The sequence below is a fragment of the Culex quinquefasciatus genome, chromosome 2 (assembly GCF_015732765.1).
Source record: "Culex quinquefasciatus strain JHB chromosome 2, VPISU_Cqui_1.0_pri_paternal, whole genome shotgun sequence".
NCBI classification, from domain to species: domain Eukaryota; kingdom Metazoa; phylum Arthropoda; class Insecta; order Diptera; family Culicidae; genus Culex; species Culex quinquefasciatus.
The window spans coordinates 95,761,824-95,780,203 of record NC_051862.1 but is presented as its reverse complement, the minus strand read 5'-3'; the positions used below and the strand labels follow the sequence as shown (position 1 = coordinate 95,780,203).

The 18,380-nt window shown below is 37.1% G+C and overlaps 2 protein-coding genes across 15 annotated transcripts in view; one reads left to right on the top strand and one right to left on the bottom strand.

Annotated features, from left to right (window-relative positions):
* The window catches only part of LOC6041134 (small conductance calcium-activated potassium channel protein), a 459,395-nt gene that overhangs the window by 4,480 nt on the left and 436,535 nt on the right, over positions 1–18,380 (bottom strand). For all 12 annotated transcript variants that reach the window (XM_038252479.1, XM_038252480.1, XM_038252481.1 and 9 more), the window contains 2 exons: positions 6,567–6,677; positions 3,268–3,395 (listed from right to left, as the gene is read on the bottom strand). In XM_038252479.1, the coding sequence (XP_038108407.1) occupies positions 3,268–3,395; positions 6,567–6,677 (239 nt within the window). The remainder of the gene's footprint in view (positions 1–3,267; positions 3,396–6,566; positions 6,678–18,380) is intronic.
* LOC6041133 (odorant receptor 67d) lies at positions 7,024–17,782 on the top strand. Of its 3 annotated transcripts, none has more exons than XM_038252493.1 (6): positions 7,024–7,158; positions 16,205–16,444; positions 16,497–17,108; positions 17,161–17,250; positions 17,301–17,453; positions 17,508–17,782. In XM_038252493.1, exons 1-6 carry the CDS (start codon positions 7,069–7,071, stop codon positions 17,559–17,561), a joined length of 1,239 nt encoding a protein of 412 aa, XP_038108421.1. In that variant the 5' UTR covers positions 7,024–7,068; the 3' UTR covers positions 17,562–17,782. The 3 variants fall into 3 exon arrangements, with proteins under 3 accessions (XP_038108421.1, XP_038108419.1, XP_001850434.2); XM_038252491.1 differs by having other exon boundaries at positions 7,024–7,257; XM_001850382.2 differs by lacking the exon at positions 7,024–7,158 and having other exon boundaries at positions 16,163–16,444.

Sequence of the window (18,380 nt, the reverse complement as noted above, 5' to 3'; positions counted from 1 at the left end):
TATCGAAGCTCGGCAGAGCTAACACCTTCCAAATGCCTATGCGATTAATTTGCATGTATAGAATGTTAAAATCTAAAACTACATGGAAACAACTCAATTCGGTTGCATACATACATACATATAGGAGATTTTAGAGCAATACATCTGGAAATCGGTAAACTAATTGTTTTGTTCTGTTCCTGTTGTAACCGAAATCAAACATTATTTTAAAAAGAAATAGTTTAAGCAGCTGTCTTAATTCGTTACTATTGTCCTGATTTGCTCCAGATGCCGGTTTTTGATGAAAAGTTATTTAAATATAATACTTTGTTCAAGTTTAAAGTCATAAATATACGTAATATACTAAGTCTCTTTTAAATAAATAAAATTTCATAGAAAATATTTAAGACACAAAGCATTTTGCGGATCGGTAAACTAAAATTTTAACAATTTTAATGCTTTAAAATTCTCGATTACTAAATATTTAACTGTTGATCTATTTACACAACCAAATCTGAATTTCAAGATCAAAATTTGGTTTGTTTTCAATTTCGGGGTTTCCCGGGACAAAATATGAAAAATCCCGGGATTTGGCAATTCCCGGTTTTGGAAAAATCCTGGGATTTTTGTCCCGGGAATTCCCGGGATGGCCGCACTAAACAGAATGTACTCGTTATGTACTTATTTCGCTTAGTAAAGTAAATCTTTCCCTGTTCCTGAGGGGAACACCCGTGAAGAGTATCGGGGCCGGCATTTACAAAGTGGATTCAGTGACAGTTTATTAATCAACTTAATGTTAATGTTAACATTCCATAGGTTGGTGTCGTGGTATGGTCCAGTTTGTGACGATACACTACCTTCCCTTTACTAAGTAATCGAATCCAGAAGGGAAAAGATCACCAGTTGTGTTGGTCCGAGCCGGGATTTGAACCCCGATCTACCGCTTACGAGGCGGAAGCGTTACCACTGGGCTACGTGGCTCGGTCACCCATTATTTCAGGATTGCACAAATTTTGGCAAAATATCGAATATTATTATTATTATTTTTTTTAATTTACATAATGCAAAAGCACTTGAAATTTAATGTGAATTATTGAAAACTGCTCATAACAAAACATTGCTGATTTTAACTTTTTTTTCACAAAAAAAATCACAAAATTCGTATTTTTTTACATGTTGTAGAGAGGACAAAAAAAAAAAAAACTTAAAAATTTATTGTTTTTTTTTTTATCGTGGATTTAGCTAATAGCTGGAATTTCTAGCATCCTTCGAGGTCGTTCCAAACGGTCAGGGATAGGGTTAAGGGTGCCAACTTTTTGTGTTCAATTCAAAGAAAAATTTTTGCTGACAATTTTTATTTTCTAACACATCAGTGTTGGAATTCGAGCGAGAAGATGGAAAGCATTTCTCGCTCGCGAGCGAAGGACAAACTTGTAGTACTTTTCTCTTCTCGCACGCGCTCGCATTTTCGTTCGCGTTCTCGCTCTCGCGAGCGCCTCGTGCTAGCCGTTTGTCCCAAACTAGCAATTTGTTTATCAGAGTTATGAATGCGAACCAGGCGATGGTATAGAGTAGAGAACCTTTAAAGAGAAATGACATGGCACTCAAACACAGCAAAACTCGCTCTCCCGTCTCTTTCCCGCTCATGTGCTTTTAAACGAAAGAACTCAATTTTGACAAGTAATTCAAGCGCTGCACTGAGTGACGACGCTTCTCTCTCAGGTTCTCTACTATAGAGGTGTAACTTCAATCGCTGTGTTGTTTTTTTTTGTTCGTTTCTAACAAGTTCAACTTCTCGCGAACGGGCAATTCTGGCTCGCGAGAAAGCCCGTTTGCGAGCGGAGGAGAGCACGGGCAATCAGTGAGTTTCTCTCGGCAACTCGAGACTCGCGGCGAGAACTCGAGAGAGAGGATTTTTTCACGGGAGAGCGCGAGAATACCAACAATGCAAACTAGAGAACCTGAGAGAGAAGCGTCGTCACTCAGTGCAGCGCTTGAATTACTTGTCAAAATTGAGTTCTTTCGTTTAAAAGCACATGAGCGGGAAAGAGACGGGAGAGCGAGTTTTGTTGTGTTTGAGTGCCATGTCATTTCCCTTTGAAGGTTCTCTAATGCAAACACTTCTCCATCATTCTAGCATTTTTTTTATCATGTTGGCAAAATAATATTTTTCTTGAAAAATAATTCGATTTCAATCATATGATCATCCCAATATTCTGGCTCGATGCTGCCATCATGCGATCACGTGTTCCGTTTGTTTGTCATTAAAGCTGCTGCTGTTCAGTAAACTCATTCGAAATTCTGAAACGGAATTCCATTCGAGTCGTTTATGTATTCCGTTTCAAACGCAACAACCGGTACGTACATGGAATCGGTTGTTACGTTTGAAACGGAATACGTAAACGATTCGAATTGAATTCCGTTTCAGAATTTCGATTGAGTTGACTGGGTGGACGTCATCTGACCAGTCGCCTATATCGACGGGTTTTCAACGACCGAGTCCATTAAGTGACGGTACAATATTTCAGCAATCAGTGGTCCAATCTTCAGTGTCTTTTAGACAAATTTATTGGAAACATATAAAACAATACTTATTTTGGGAAATTGAACTTTTGTGAAATAAAGGTTATTAAGAAAAAATCTGCAATTTTGTGATTTTTTTTACATCCTGTTGCTTAAGTTTTAAATATTTTTAGCAATTCATATTTTTTAAGAACCAAACTAAAAGTGAAATGGCTTGATTTGGGAAAATTAACCCACAGGACAAAACTTAATTAATCAGTATAATTTAATTGCTCGCACCTCGCGCTCTTAAATACTCTCCCCACTCAAAAATAGGTCAACGCGGTCGAGAATTCAAAATGCGAGCCTTGCCAGTTCAAAGAGCGTCCATAACGGTGGTTTAAAAGTTTATCGCTCAACTGCCCTGCCGACGGAAGTCCTGTGTGTGTCCTGTAATAAACAATTTGGCGCGGGTTTTATAGATGTTTACAACGCGTCCGCGCACACGATTTAATGTGCGTTTTCTCCATAAATTTGGCACGGATTTATGAAAGTCGTAATCGTACGCATCAACTCGCCGGCTTTTGGGTGATAAAGTGAAATTATTAGCCAGTGACATTTGCACTGGGGGTATGAAACCTGGATGATATCCACAGTTTATCGGGAACAAATGTTATTTGGGTAGGTTTAATTACAAACTAGTACATTGCTTAACCCTAACCACTAAATCATCGTACTCTAATTATGAGGTTGTTTTATGAGTGTTTGTTGGATTAATGTACTTACGCGTAGATTGCTAACAGGAACTTCCTCTGATGCGTTCGTACTCGTCCTGGATTGACTCGTTTCACTAATCGTGTGTGTTTGTAAATCAGCCAGGTTTCCCTAAGTACATTAGCTGCCGCATTTTTCAGCTGAAATTGAAGAAACATTGTTTGTTAGTGCGATCATAATCATAAATCGAAATATGCTTTAAACAACTTCCCAAATCACCACCCCTTTAAAATGCCGAATGATCATCATTAGCATCACGTAGTAGCTCCCAAAAAGTTACAAAGATTACCGAAAAAAAGAAAAAAAGGAGGGGAGGAAAAATCACTTCCTGTAGGATTCGTTTATCTCGATAGCGCCTCTTCTCCGAAGTCAGATTCGAGGAACGTGTGAATGGTTTCCGGTTTGGGGGAATTTCTTCTGCCACAGACGCTTAACTTTGGGCTTTGCATGCCCCCGAGGTGCTGGGGCTGACTGCCGAAACGAATCTTGGTTTGGTTCGATTGTCAGACGTTCGACTTGCACCTTATCGGAGGCCGAGCATGGTGAAAAACGAGTTGTTTGAACTGAATGTAATATGGAACATTATTCACAAGCTTCGTGGACCAGATGAAATCTTTTGCAGTAAAATACGAGTTATGGATCTGAACTTGTGATTCTACTTGCAATTTTGTACATTTTCAAGCTTTCAGAAATTATTTAGAAACACTCACGTTTCGTCGCCGTCGTGCTAACTTGTCGTAAGTGCATTTTGGGCAAAATTGAGTTAAGAACGCCGTTTTGTGCATCTCACAATGCACATCTTTTGACCTTCACAGATCCTCAAAATTCGATTTCAATCCTAAGATATTCAATGAAAACCAAAAAAGCTCCGAAAATTTTTGTCACTTTTCATATAAAAGTAGTTTCAATCTTGTCGTGCTATCTTGTCACTCCCTGAAAATTGATGTAAGTGCGACAAAAGGCCAAAGGGATTTCAGGTCAGGATGCGTTTGACGCACGTATAAGCTAGACTACCGTAAACATTTGTAATTATAACTCGGGACTCCAGCAACCAACTTCAACCAAACTTCGGGACAATGCACAGAATGGTCAGCCAAACAAAACGTGTTTGTTATTGTTTACATTGCGTGCTCTCGTTTTTGTTTATTCAAGGACAAACATTAAAACGCGTTTTTCTCGGAACGTCAAAATGGCGGGTGCGACAAGATAGCACGACGACGTCGATTTGTCAAAGTAAATGACTAACAATAATAGGAATTCTGACTGTAATTTTATTAAAACGTAAGACTAAACTTGACAGGTGTGGAGGCTGTTTAGTTGTTTGAAATATTTTAAGTTTTCTGCATTTTGCAAAGGGGTTATAACTATTTTTTTTTATTTGAATGCAAATTTATTCGAAAGGATTAAAAAGCATCAAAAGGGAGGTTGTGTACAGCAATATTTTTTTTTATTCCCATGTTGTTTTGGTCACCGAGAAATGATGTTGATTTAATTTTAATCGGTATTTTTCGGTGAAAACTGACACAAATTTTAGAAGAAAGATGATGAAATTTTAGGTGGATAGGTCGACTAAGAGTTATAGAAGAAGATATAAAGGACGGAAAACTAACTCCGTTTGATTTTTTTTCGAATATCATATCTTAGAATCCTGTGAATGAACATTCACATTTTTTGTATATTTTATGTAAAATATTATCATAAATGTGGTGGTTTTTGCGATAATCGTATAAAACGCCTTTTATTTGACACCCTTATAAGAAAAGAACCACCCAAATCACAAATTTTTATTATTTATTTTGGTCAAGGAACTCCCAAGCCAAACTTGATCCAAATAACAGCACTTTTGATTAAGATCCTGCTGGTTTGACGTGGAATCACTGCGTGTTTAGAAAAAAAGATACACTGAAAAAATCTTGATCCTTTCTTTTACTTTTTATTACTCAAAGTTAAATTAAAAAAAACTTTTTTTTTTATTTTCTAAATGTCTTAGTTGAGGAATTTTTTAGTGAGTGAATTTTTGAAAAAATATGATTTCTGGAAAAAAATGAAAAAAATGATTTTAAAGTTTTTCTTAAGTTTGACAAAGTTTGTATCGAGGTTCCCGATTTGGTTGAAGCTTTCAGCATTTGTTTGTCTATACGTAAGACAAACTCAAAGTTCAAAAATGAGGGTGAATTAAGTGACTAAAATTACACATACCGAGCAAACGGAAATAACTTGGGAATAACGTTTTTTGATATTTGAAAATACTAGGCCAATAACATTTTATGTTATTTATAACAAGTTTTGTTATTGTTGAATTGTTATTGTAATAACAGATTAATAACATTTTGAGTTATTCTTCGAACAAATCTTTGTTATTCTTTTTTTGTTATTTTAACAACTAATCCGATCATCCCAATAACAAATAGAGGTATAGAGATACTCACGCGCGAAAGTGTGTAAGTTTGTAACATAATTTACACGCAGACATAGGGAAATCGAGTAGAACGATTCGTCTGTCTAAATCAGCAGTGTTCTTTGTTATACCACGAGCACGTGGTAAACAGCTGGTTTTTTACAGACGATTGATCTACTCGATTTGCCTATGTCTGCGTAAAAAAAGTGAAAACAAAATCATCTGCTTGGAAGCCAATCACAATCGTTCAAAACCAAAACAATACTTCAAATACAAATACTAACTCAGAAACAACTAATCCGATCATCCCAATAACAAATAGAGGTATTCTTACATAACAAAAAAAGTTATTCTCAAGTTGTTTTGGCTTTCAACCAATATCAGACCAATAACAAATTTTGATATTATGACATAAACTGTTATTGAACTCTTTTGCAAAAATGGATTTTGCAAGAATATTTCATAACACTTTCTGTTATTTTAACAGTATTTGTTATTGAAATGGCATGAATTTTGTTGTTACCGTCTGCCCGGGAAAATTTGAACATACTGAATCTAAGCATCCAGCAATCGGATCAAAAAAGTCGAAACTTTAGGAACAAAATTCAGCTTTTTAAAATATTATGTGAGTATGTTTTGCAGGAATTCTTTTCCTTCATGAAATATTTATAAATTGAAAAAAAAAAAACAATGTATCAGTTTCCAGAATATCTGGCCAAGCGAACTATTTCACCCAATTCTGTGTCGTAAATAACTGTTTTTTACAACCTCGCTAACTGTGTACACATCCCATTAGCGAGTGTCAGCAATGTCAGCAATGGTCAGAGGAATATTTTTCCTCACATCAACAAAAAAATGCCAACAAAAATTTCAGCATTTGATTGATATCCTCCGCACTCGCAGCGGCACTTACCCTTTTCGTCAGCTGCGTGTCCATCATGAAGTTGTGCACGTGTTTTTCTGCCCGCGTCAACTCGAGCTTCCTGGACACGACCGCCACCAGCAGGGCGGTACAACCGGCCCCCTGTGTTGGATTGTGGGGGTGAAAATGTTGGTCGGTTGGTTCCCAGTTGGATGCAGTTGGATGGTTTCCGTTTTCCGGTCCACGTGGAGCAGTGGTGAGGGTGGAGGGGTGTTGCCGAAATTCCGTGGTCCAGCGTGGAATTTTCAGGTTGGGCATCCCGAGCAGCATCGTTTCGGAGGAGATATTTTGAGGAGTGAAAAAGAGCAAAAACGAGAGAAAGAAGAAAAAGATGGAAAAGCAAAACATTGCATGAATAATAAACAATACTTGAATTTGAATTTTACCCTTCATGTTTTTGTTAAAATATTTGCTTGTTATAAAAAGTATGAGTGGAGTGTGTGTTGTATATATAAATATCACTTTCAAACGGACTATTGTAGTCTAAAGGACGATGATGGTCTATTTTCACTCAGCGTTGGGGATCTTCTTCTTCTTCATTGTTAAGTTTGTTTTTTGGAAGCTGAATCTTTGCTGTGAAAACGTGAGTCGTAACTACGTTTATGTTTTATTGTGCATTCATAAGGTGTTGGTTGGTGGTAGGCAAGAGTGGTGGTGGCATTATTGTTGCAGAGCTAAAAACGTGAGTCAAAATGGTTTTATCTATTTATTTATATGTGGCAGCAACTAATTCCTCTGTGAAAACTTCATCTTTAGAGATATCCACGTCAGATCATCTGCTTTTTATTTCGCTAATATGTTATGGGAGGAATGCTATCTCATTTTTGGGATTTATTGTGCACACGTGATATACTTTTTGTATGCTCCAACAAATAGTTTGTCTTTGAACAAATCCAGTTTTTTGATATTGTTGTATAATATCAAATTATTTCTCAAAATAACAAGATAAACTATTATTTTAAACTTATCGTAAATCTGATCAATACTGATTTTATTTAAAATTAAACAATAAATCTGAACAAACATGATAACATAGCTTCAAAAATACACGTGTAACCCATTCTAGTCTATACCACCGTAATGCTGAAATATCGACAAAGAAACCGAGCCAAGCAACATGATAATAAAAATGGAACCCATCGCTAAAAGCTTTCCCACATCAACAGAGCTCAGACCTCCTTCCCACAAATCACGGGAACGCCAGGCACGGAGCGTGAAAAAGTAAATTAAGCTGCTTCTTCAAGCACTAAACACTACAAGACGACAGACGACAGAAGACGACGAGGGTGAGTATGAATATTCGTCACCACGTTCCACGTAGCTCCACGTGGAAGGGAGGGAGCTGCACGAATCACAATCACGCGCCATAAAGTGAAACATTAGCTTCGATGGAATCACTTCGTCGTGAGAATTTATGTGCGAGTTACATTTACGGAATTTATCATTTTACTGGGTTGGCAGGTTTTATTGTTGGAATAATATCAAAGCTTTTCCAAACATACAAATCTTATCAATAGTATACATGGTGTAAGGCAACATAAATAACCCAGAAAGTAAAGCTTTGCTTTCGCATGTCTGAAAAGCTTATCTTTTAAACATGTTTCTCACTTTACACAAAAAATCAAACATCTACATCGATTCTTTGGGAATGGCATCGATTATTTAGTTATTTCTTAGATTCTTGAGCAAGATGCTCGAACAGGCTTGTGAGAGGACACTTTCCACCCTCAAGAATGCTCTGTCCACCCAGTTGTTGAATGAATGTGGCTAAATAAGCGAGCAATACCATAAATCACATCATTGGAGCCCATACATCAGCCAGCACGATGACGCACGACTTTGGCCACAACAACCGCCCAAATGGAGATGCCGAAGAATACTTCGTCGTGGTCGTGCTATTGTGGTGCACGTGCATTTTAGCCTAAATTTTGTTCAGGGCTTTTTGACCTTCACAGGTATCCAAAATTCGATTTCAATTCTGAAATATTCAACAAAAATTGTAAAAACTCCGTGCAATGTTGTCACTTCTCATAAGAATAGCAATAGCGACAAGTTGCCAAATGAAATTTTATTCAGAGGCCATTTTGTCATTCTTGCATGCACGTCTACTGTTTACAGTTTCGGTTACAACTCAGGACTCCGGGAAACGCTGAAAAAATCTATGGGTTATTTTTTCTTACAACCTGAGTTATCCTAATTTGCGTCATTCCAAGTCAACTGTGTATACTTTTAGACTCAACCTACACCGATTTGGACCAATCTTGGAGGGAAAGTTCATCTATCGATAGTTTACATAAATCCCAAGTTTGATGCCAATTGAACCCTTCCTCTTTTTTCATAATTATTTAATTGCAGTTTATTTTTTAAAACGTGATTTTGACTCTTTCCTTATTTTTATTTTATTTGTATTTGATGCACCATTGTGTTCCCCAGCCAATTTTACATTAAAATTATTGAATATCAGCAATTTCGGTCATTTTATTTTTTTTGTATTTTTTAATCCGGCTGAACCTTGGTGCCTTCGGTATGCCCAAAGAAGCCATTCTGCATCATAAGTTATCTTATCTTTTGAAGGAATTTTTTGATCGATTTGGTGTCTTCGTCAAAGTTGTAGGTATCTAGGTATACGAACTACACTGAAAAAAAAAATATACACGCTAAAAAAATTGGTGATTTTCAATTTCTCTTATTGTCACTAAAACTTGATTTGCAAAAAAAAAAACACTATTTTTATTATTTTTTTTATTTGTTTTAGAAGACATTAAATGCCAACTTTTCAGAAATTTCCAGAATGGGCAAAAAATCTTTGACCGAGTTATGAATTTTTGAATCAATTTAGATTTTTTCAAAAAATCGAAATATTGCTTGCAAAAAATTTTCAACTTCATTTTTCCATGTTAAATTGAATTTGCAATAAAAAAGTACTTAAGGGAATTTTTGATAAAGTGCACCGTTTTCAAGTTATAGCAATTTTCAGGTAACTTTTTTGAAAATAGTCGAAGTTTTTCAATTTTTTCAATAAGTGCCCATGTTTGGCCACTATTGAAAAAAAATGTTTTGAAAAGCTGAGAAAATTTTGCTTTTGAACTTTGTTGAGACGACCCTTATTTGCTGAGATATTGCCATGCAAAGGTTAAAACACAGGGAAATTGATGTTTTCTAAGTCTCACCCAAACAACCTACCATTTTCTAATGTTGATATCTCAGCAACTAATGGTCCGATTTACAATGTTAAAATATGAAACATTCGTGAAATTTTCCGTTCTTTTCGAAAACCATATTTTCAAAAATTTTAAATCAAGACTAACATTTCAAAATGACGTAATATTGAATGGCGTTTGAAATGTTAGTTTTGAATTTTAAAATTAAAAATAGTGTTTTTTTTGCAAATCAAGTTTTTGTGACAAAAAGTGAAATTAAAAATCACCGAGTTTGATTTGCGATGCCTTTCCGTCGGGTCGTGTTTTTTTTTCGCGTTCGTCGTCGGTGTGTTTTTTGTTTTTTTTTCGCGTGCGTGTATGTGTGTAAAAGTGCGGCTGGTTCTGGTTGTCATCGATGACAATTGAGCCAGTCTTATTTGCGATGCCTTTCGGTCGGGTCGCAGGGTTTTTCGCGTTCGTCGTCGGTGTGCAATAACAACAAAACCTTATCATACCATTTCAGCTCGATAAACATCGTAACTCGTCGTTCGCTTCGTTAATCAGTACCCCACTAAACATGAATCATGTAAAACTCGTAAAAACATCTCAATTAAAAAGTCAGACTGTTAAATTCTTCATCATTTAATTACAAATAATTTTGGTTCTATCTTTCCACAGCCGGCTGTCTAAGATAAATCCATTTCAATTAAAAGTTAACAGCCGATAAACGGAAATGACTCATCCGCAGCATCCGATTGCTTGCCTTGAGATTAAAACATAATACCTTTCAACAAACACTATGATTTTGGGTCGCATCATCATCTTCTATGGTGAATCCTGACCAAACACCCTATCCTACTAACAAATTTTCAGGTTCCTGGCGCTTGTGGGGTGTAAGCACAGAGTAAATCAGCTGCCCTAGTAGCAACCTGCGCTAACTAACATTCCCGTCCCTTAAAATCGAGATCTACAAACTGACATGGCGGGCGCCGTTGGTGGCCAATGACTGTTACCTATTCGCAACTGATCTAGCTTTAGCAATCATGGTGTTTTATCTTTTCAGCGCATTCATACATGCTGTTGATAAGGGAAACACCACTAGATCGTCGAAGCATATAATCAGTAGTGCTGAAAGGATATTACGGTTCTGTTCAGCAACGGAGGGGCAACCATGGGTGATCTCTCATGCTCATGCTCAAAAGTGAAATTAAAAATCACCAATTGTTTTACCGTGTGTCATTTTTTTTTTCAGTGTAGTCCATATTCATACCTACAACTTCGCCGAAGACACCAAATCGATTAAAAAAAATCCCTCAGAAGATACAGATTTTTGAATTTTCACATGTTATTTTTGTATGGACAGCTGCCAAATTTGTATGGAAAATTATATGAACGAACTAATGATGTAAAATGGCTTCTTTGGGCATACCGAAGGCACCAAAAAAGATTCAGCCGGATTAAAAAAAAACTAAAATTAAAATTAAAGAAAAAAGACCGATTCCGTATAGAAAACTGCTCATATCTCAAATTAAACCAAACCATTAGCGAGAAAACCCGATTTTCTCATATAAACTTCAAGGCCTTAGAGGAAAGGGTTCCCGTGGTCAAAAATGAGCCCAAATTTTAAATTTAACCCATTGTTGGGTCAATCTTTGATTTCAGGGGGTAGCCCCGAGGAAGCACGGATTTGGATCACCCATCCACAGATTTTATTTTCGGAGGGCTGTTTCCAAGCTTCAGATTTATGTTAACTTTCGATAATAGAATGTTTTCTCCAAGTTTGGCCCAAATCGGCGAAGGCCGAGTCCAAAAGTGTACTCAGTTGACAGTTAACCCATTTATAAATTTCAAATTTTCAACGGAAAAGTGTATAAGATTACTCTCAAGAAATTTGAAAGTGAGGATTAGGATGTCCAACTGTCTAGGGACCATCCATAAACCACGTGGACACTTCTATGGCGATTGTCCACGCTCCATACAAAAAAGATTTTTTTTGTATGGACAATTGTCCACGAGGGAGGGGGGGGGGAGGGGGTTTCGAGATTACCAAAAAAGTGTCCAAGTGGTATATGGATGGTCCCCTAGAAAATAAACAATTATCCCTGAATAGTTAAATTTTTCTTAAAACGAAGCCAAAGGTCTCTTGGGGATTTCCCCGCCAACTCACACGAAATCGGAAAAAGTAGCCCGGACCCTTCATCGATTTCCTTGAATCTTTGTTCTTAGAGGTTATTTTAGTCCCTGATCACGTATTCGAGGTTCATTTTTCGATATCTCGTGACGGTGGGGCTGTATAACCCCTCTCATTTTTCAGGATTATTAATAAGACATGGTTTTCTGTGATTTGTAGCTCAAAACCGTAAAAAGATAGAAATTAGATTATTTGTAAAATTTACGATCTATCCTGTTTGATGGCGTATTCAAAATTCCGAAAAACGTATTTTCATCGAAAAAGTTTGAAAATAGATACAGTGAGTCAAATATTTGTCCGTACCCCCCCGTACGGAAAATGTTTGTGATATAAAAGTACATAAAATTCGACTAAAGTGCCATGTTTTGTACATCAATCGACGCGGCAGAATGTCCTCTTTAAGACACTGTCATTGGATTTGCAAAAAACTTTTCTTAAAAATACAAAAATAGTTTACTGAAAAAGTCAAAAGAGGTCAAATAATTGTCCGTACCCCTTGTAAAAGTACAACATCTGATCGATTTAAGTGAATTTATTTATGAAATGTTGTTTCTGTGTCAAATACTAGTACCTCTAGCCAGTTGTGACAACTTTGAACTTCTGATAACTTTGTTTAGTTAGTTTATATTAAGAATTGGTTTAAATTTAGTTTTTAAAGTAAAACTTATCAAAACATAAGTTTATAAACAACTATTTTTATAAAATTGCTATTTTATGTTGTAAGAGTCTCTATTTAACAAGTTTTAACAATATTTGTTCGAAATATAAATTGTTTTCATCTTTTATTGACATTTTTCGACCAAAAATACTGTTTCGGAACAATACCGTTAAACAATCCGGATTGTCCGGAACCGGTTTAACCCCTCGGAGGAAATTTTGTGGTGGTCAGAGAGGACAAAAACCCACCTCTTGCAATTTAAAGCATCAATTTCGTCCACTATAGCCCGATTACGAGTCCTAGTCTGAAATTTGAAATTTTCAAATTCCCAAGCAAAACATTCTGTCCCAGGACGGTACAAAAATTCTCAGTACGGAAAGTGAAAATTTCAAATTTCAGACTAGGGACTCGTAATCGGGCTGTAGTGGACGAAATTGGATGCTTTAAATTGCAAGAGGTGGGTTTTTGTCCTCTATCTGACCACCACAAAATTTCCCTCCGAGGGGTTAAACCGGTTCCGGGACAATCCGGATTGTTTAACGGTATTGTTCCGAAATAGTATTTTTGGTCGAAATATGTCAATAAAAAAGATGAAAACAATGTATATTTCGAACAAATATTGTTAAAACTAGTTCAATAGAGACTCTTACAACATAAAATAGCAATTTTATAAAAATAGTTGTTTATAAACTAATATTTTGATAAGTTTTACATTAAAAAACTAAATTTAATCCAATTTTTAATATAAACTAACTTAATAAAGTTATCAGAAGTTCAAAGTTGTCACAAACTGGCTAGAGGTACTAGTATTTGACACAGAAACAACATTTCATAAATGAATTCACTTAAATCGATCAGATTTTGTACTTTTATTAGGGGTACGGACAATTATTTGACCTCTTTATTTTATTTTTTTCAGTAAACTATTTTTGTATTTTTTAAGAAAAAGTTTTTTGCAAATCCAATGACAGTGTCTTAAAGAGGACATTCTGCCGCGTCGATTGATGTATAAAACATGGCACTTTAGTCGAATTTCATGTACTTTTATATCACAAACATTTTCCGTACGGGGGGGTACGGACAAATATTTGACTCACTGTAGATAGATAAATAGGACTACTTGCTGAAGAGTAAGGAACCCTTAAAGGGAACGCTCTTCTGCACGCAGCAACTTCTCTATTGCAGAAGTTCTATCTGAGAGAGAAGTAACTTTTTTCTGAAGAAAAGTACGGAAACACTTGATTTTGTGAAGAATTGTAGAACTTAGCAGGTGAATTTAAGGAATTTGGATTACACAAAACGAACATTTGTTATTGTTTACATTGCGAGCACTAGTTTTTGTTTGGTCAAACATCAATACGCACTTTTTTAGAAACGTCAAAAAAAAAAAAATAACATACGACAATATAGCACGATAACGACGTCTTGTCGGCCCGGCTCTGGCTCGACGTCATACATGGACCAGAACTAGGCTGAACCATGGTGTTGCCTAAATATTGATGTTTTTTTCTCATTTGAATAAAATTGCACTTGGAATATTAATGCAATTAAGGGGAGACGATGAATTGACAGTTTTCAACTTATTAGCAGAAAGAAAATAAAAATTCATGTGAAAAAAACTGGCATATGTTTTTTGCAGTTTTCCCATCAAACGACACCCTGTAAATGGAATGTGTTTATCCGTATGTTCGGAAGCTGAGCGATGACACAAGCCTACCGCAACCTTCGTCAATCCGCGATCCGTACCTCGGAGCCGGTTCCAAGAGGACAATAACCTATAATGTTCCGCACGCGATGCCATGAATATTAAACGCAGAAGGATGACACGACTTTCTTCGGCGCTTTTTCGGATTTATCTGGGCTAAATATATAGGAGTCTAGGATGGAGCCTTTTTGTAATGGCCTCTTTTACTCCATGGACGCAAAAGCGTCCGTTTTTGGTCATGCCTTCCCAAAGAGGGAGAGGAATACGAGGTGTAGTTTCTCAAAATGTCTCGCAACATTAACGCTGGCAGCTTTATAAATCATAATTCGAATGACCTCTGGAAGGGTGCCCTCGCTGCTTATCTTAATTGAGTTCCCGGGGTGAAAGTGTTTTCACTTCGCTCGCTGGGGTTGTAAATTCAACCAGCGTGGGTGGGTGCCACCAGCTGGGTTATGACCCATTTGTGACCAGAGATAGCTCAGGTGCCTGGTTCTCGGGGATTTGTGCCAATTTTCCACGTTTCGACGTATCGTTAACTGCAAAAGTAGTTTTTTGTGGTTTATGAGAGGTTATTAGTATCTTTTTGTTTAGATATCTTGAATCTTTTCAACATTTTGAGACGAAAAGTTGGATGAAATTATGTTAGAACTCATTTTTTTTTGCAATGACGTTGCCATTTTCAAACGACAAAATGGTCTAATTTTCATCGCTTAAAAAACCAGTACCGAAACCAATTTGATTTTTTTACCGAAGCAACTAAAATTTTCATTGTTTTCAGTAAATAACATTTAAAAGACTTGCAGATGAGCAATAGGGTGGGTACGTTTTTCAAAAAGCTCTCGGATCAAGTTTTAGTATGGTCCCCCTTGAGCATATGGATTCGTTGTCCCTAGACCTTGCGCATCGGCAAACAATCCGATCTCTCCGGAATCAACGGTTTTCCCTGAAAAAGCATCAAATTTTCCTTAGCATGCTATGCAAGCTTGATGAACATCGCGACGCCATACGTCAGGCAGCTACCACGTGGTTGAATTATTTGCAAAAATATACAAATTTGCTATGCATAGATTCAGAATTCGATTAAATAATATCAGGACTGCTCGAAATGATCATTTTCTAGTTAAAAGATGGTTTACAATTGAATATTCCAGCCGTTTCTCACCCACGTGGTAGCTGCCTGACGTATGGCGTCGCGTTGTTCATCAAGCTTTCATAGCATGCTAAGGAAAATGTGATGCTTTTTGAGGGAAAACCGTTGATTCCGGAGACATCGGATTGTTTGCCGATACGCCAGGTCTAGGGACAACGAATCCATATGCTCTCTTCGGGAAAAGTGTTCTCCAGACCATTCCCCATAGGCCTAAAAAAAAACCCTGATGCGCGCAGCCAGTTTACAACCAAATGAGCTGATATTTGGCATACTAAAACTTGATCCGAGAACTTTTTGAAAAATGTACCCACCCTAATGAGCAATTTAAGGCATTTTTAAAACTGATAGTTTCCGACACATGAAATATGCTTGTGGACTGCGTTATATCTAAGATCTCTGGAAGGTGTTTGGATCATTGAATATGTTTTTTTTAATGGAATAGGCTTGGTTAGCTGGAAATTCTTCTTCGGTTTACTAGGTATGTTTTAATACGAACACAATGTTGTTTAAATATGTTTCTTCGAATTGGAATTTTATTAATACACATTTCATAGCAATTGATTATTTCTGATGAACTTGACCGTTTTTCTTTGATCAATGATTAAAATTATCCTGCACGTGTTTCGCAACCATGATGTTGTTAAGCCCAAATAATCAATAATCAATTAGCACAATGTATTCGTATAAAAGTAACGCTCCACCATGTCCTGACCATTAGTGCATTGCAATTTCCTTCTGAAAGCATGGATCTAATTGAAAGCCTAAAACGCTACCGGATTTTTCAGTTCGATTATTCCAACGCTGGAAAGGTTTACCTGGAAGCGGTGGACTGGATCGATCGGCTTAACGCCTTCATGGGGATTTGCTATTTCGATCCAAAAGTTAGCCGACTGCAGCCCCGGTTCATTTGGGGCATTACCACACTGTTCATTTACATTTATCTGGCCTTTGAGAGCACCTACTGGTACCGGAATGATGTCGAAAAGTTGCTGTTGTGCATCACGACTCACGGCTTTTCAGTTCAGGTAAATCTGAGAGTGGTCAAATGTCATTTGTGTCTGATTTGCTGATTTTCAGATGGCATCGAAAGTGTACACCTTCATCATTAACCGAAGCCAGGTCGTCGAAGTGAACACAATGAATAGGGATTATTTCGAAATGGAAACAACCAAATCTGTCACAGTTCAGAACTCCCACAAATCCAGTGCCACGATTGCTTACATTCTACTCAAGATGACCGCCGCTTGTTACATCATTCTCGTCGGTCTAATCGTCCTTGGCCCAGCAATCGGCGGAGCCATCGTTTCGGAGAAGATCCTCCCGTTTGGATTCGAACTGTCCCATTCCAATGCATGGCCGGCCTACATCATGAATTTGGCTTTTCATGTCAATTGCGGGTTCTACGTAGCTTTCCTGACGACCTCCTCGGATTCCACATTCATCCTGTATCTTTTGACGGCTGTTGGACAAATCGACGCCATTTCGGGACTTCTCAATGAGTTGAACGAAATGTTGGAGAAAAACGCCTCTGAGGAGGTAATTTCGCTTCAGCTTAGACGAATTTTCCAACTGCATCAGCATCATTTCGCGTACATGAGAATGTTTAAGAACATGTTTCAGTACTACTTTATGATGGCGATTACGATGCTGTATTTTTGCATGTCGATTTGTTTGGCAGCTTTTGTTCTGGTAATATCTACTCCAAAATAATTTTCAATTTCAACAATTTCCTTGATTACAGATCAACTGGTACATGGGCGTCCTGGTTTTTTGCTTCTGCTCAGCGCAAATATTCTACATGTGTTTTCTTGGAACTGCGCTGCAATCAAAGGTGAGTTTGAAATTTTCCAGTGCTATGACTCCAAGTGAACTCTTTTGCAGACAGAGTTTCTGATGAAGGAGATTGACTCCTTTAGCTGGTATCGGCTATCGGTTCCCAACCAAAAGTTTGCCATTTTGTTTCTGGCATCAGCGCAGAATCCGATTCTGCTATCAGCCGCTATGGTTAAGCTGAATGTGGCAACGTATTTACAGGTAGCTCATCTTGTATAAAATTAACTATCAAGCATGAGATATTTCAACTTTTAGGTCCACAAATCGGTTTACTCGTTCTTGATGCTGCTGTTGAGAATCAAGCAATAAAATGGTGAATTACTGTAACATGGAGCTTTTATCACCACACCAAGTTTGAATAAATTATAATCACTTTTGTATCACACGTTAAATGCAGTACACTTCTGTGTCTGTACCGTTAAGAATTAAAATTTACTTGTTCACTTGTTACATGAATTCGTTGCAACCGTTTGTAGCCCAAGTTTGAAATGAAATAAACTTAAAGTGAATATCACCAAAACTCATATGGATGTCCGAAAAAGTAATATTTACACTTTTTGCCTTCCTCACTGAGGTAAGGCTATAATCCTGCTCTAAAAATGAACTTCGTATAAAAACGTCGTTGACCCACCTTCATGTATACATATCGACTCAGAATCGAAAACTGAACAAATGTCTGTGTGTATGTGTGTGTGTATGTATGTATGTGACCAACAAACTAGCTCATGTTTCTCGGCACTGGCTGAACCGATTTGACCCGAACTTGTTGCATTCGATTTGGTTTAGGGTCCCATAGATCGAGTTTTATACAGATTGAAGTTTCGATAAGTAGTTCAAAAGTTATATATAAAAATGTGTTTTCACATGTATTTGGATCTCACTTAACTGTATGTAAACTATGTCCGGGTCATTGATGATCTGGCAACCCTGTCTCGAGATATGTCCACTTAAGTGATATTGACGTACTTTTTGGATGCCGGATCTCACTTTAATGTATGTAAACTATGTCCGGGTCCATCATCCGACCCATTGTTGGTTAGGTTATCAAGAGACCTTTCCAACGAGCCCAAAATATTGAAGATCTGGCAACCCTGTCTCGAGATATGGCCTCTTAAGTGATATTGACGA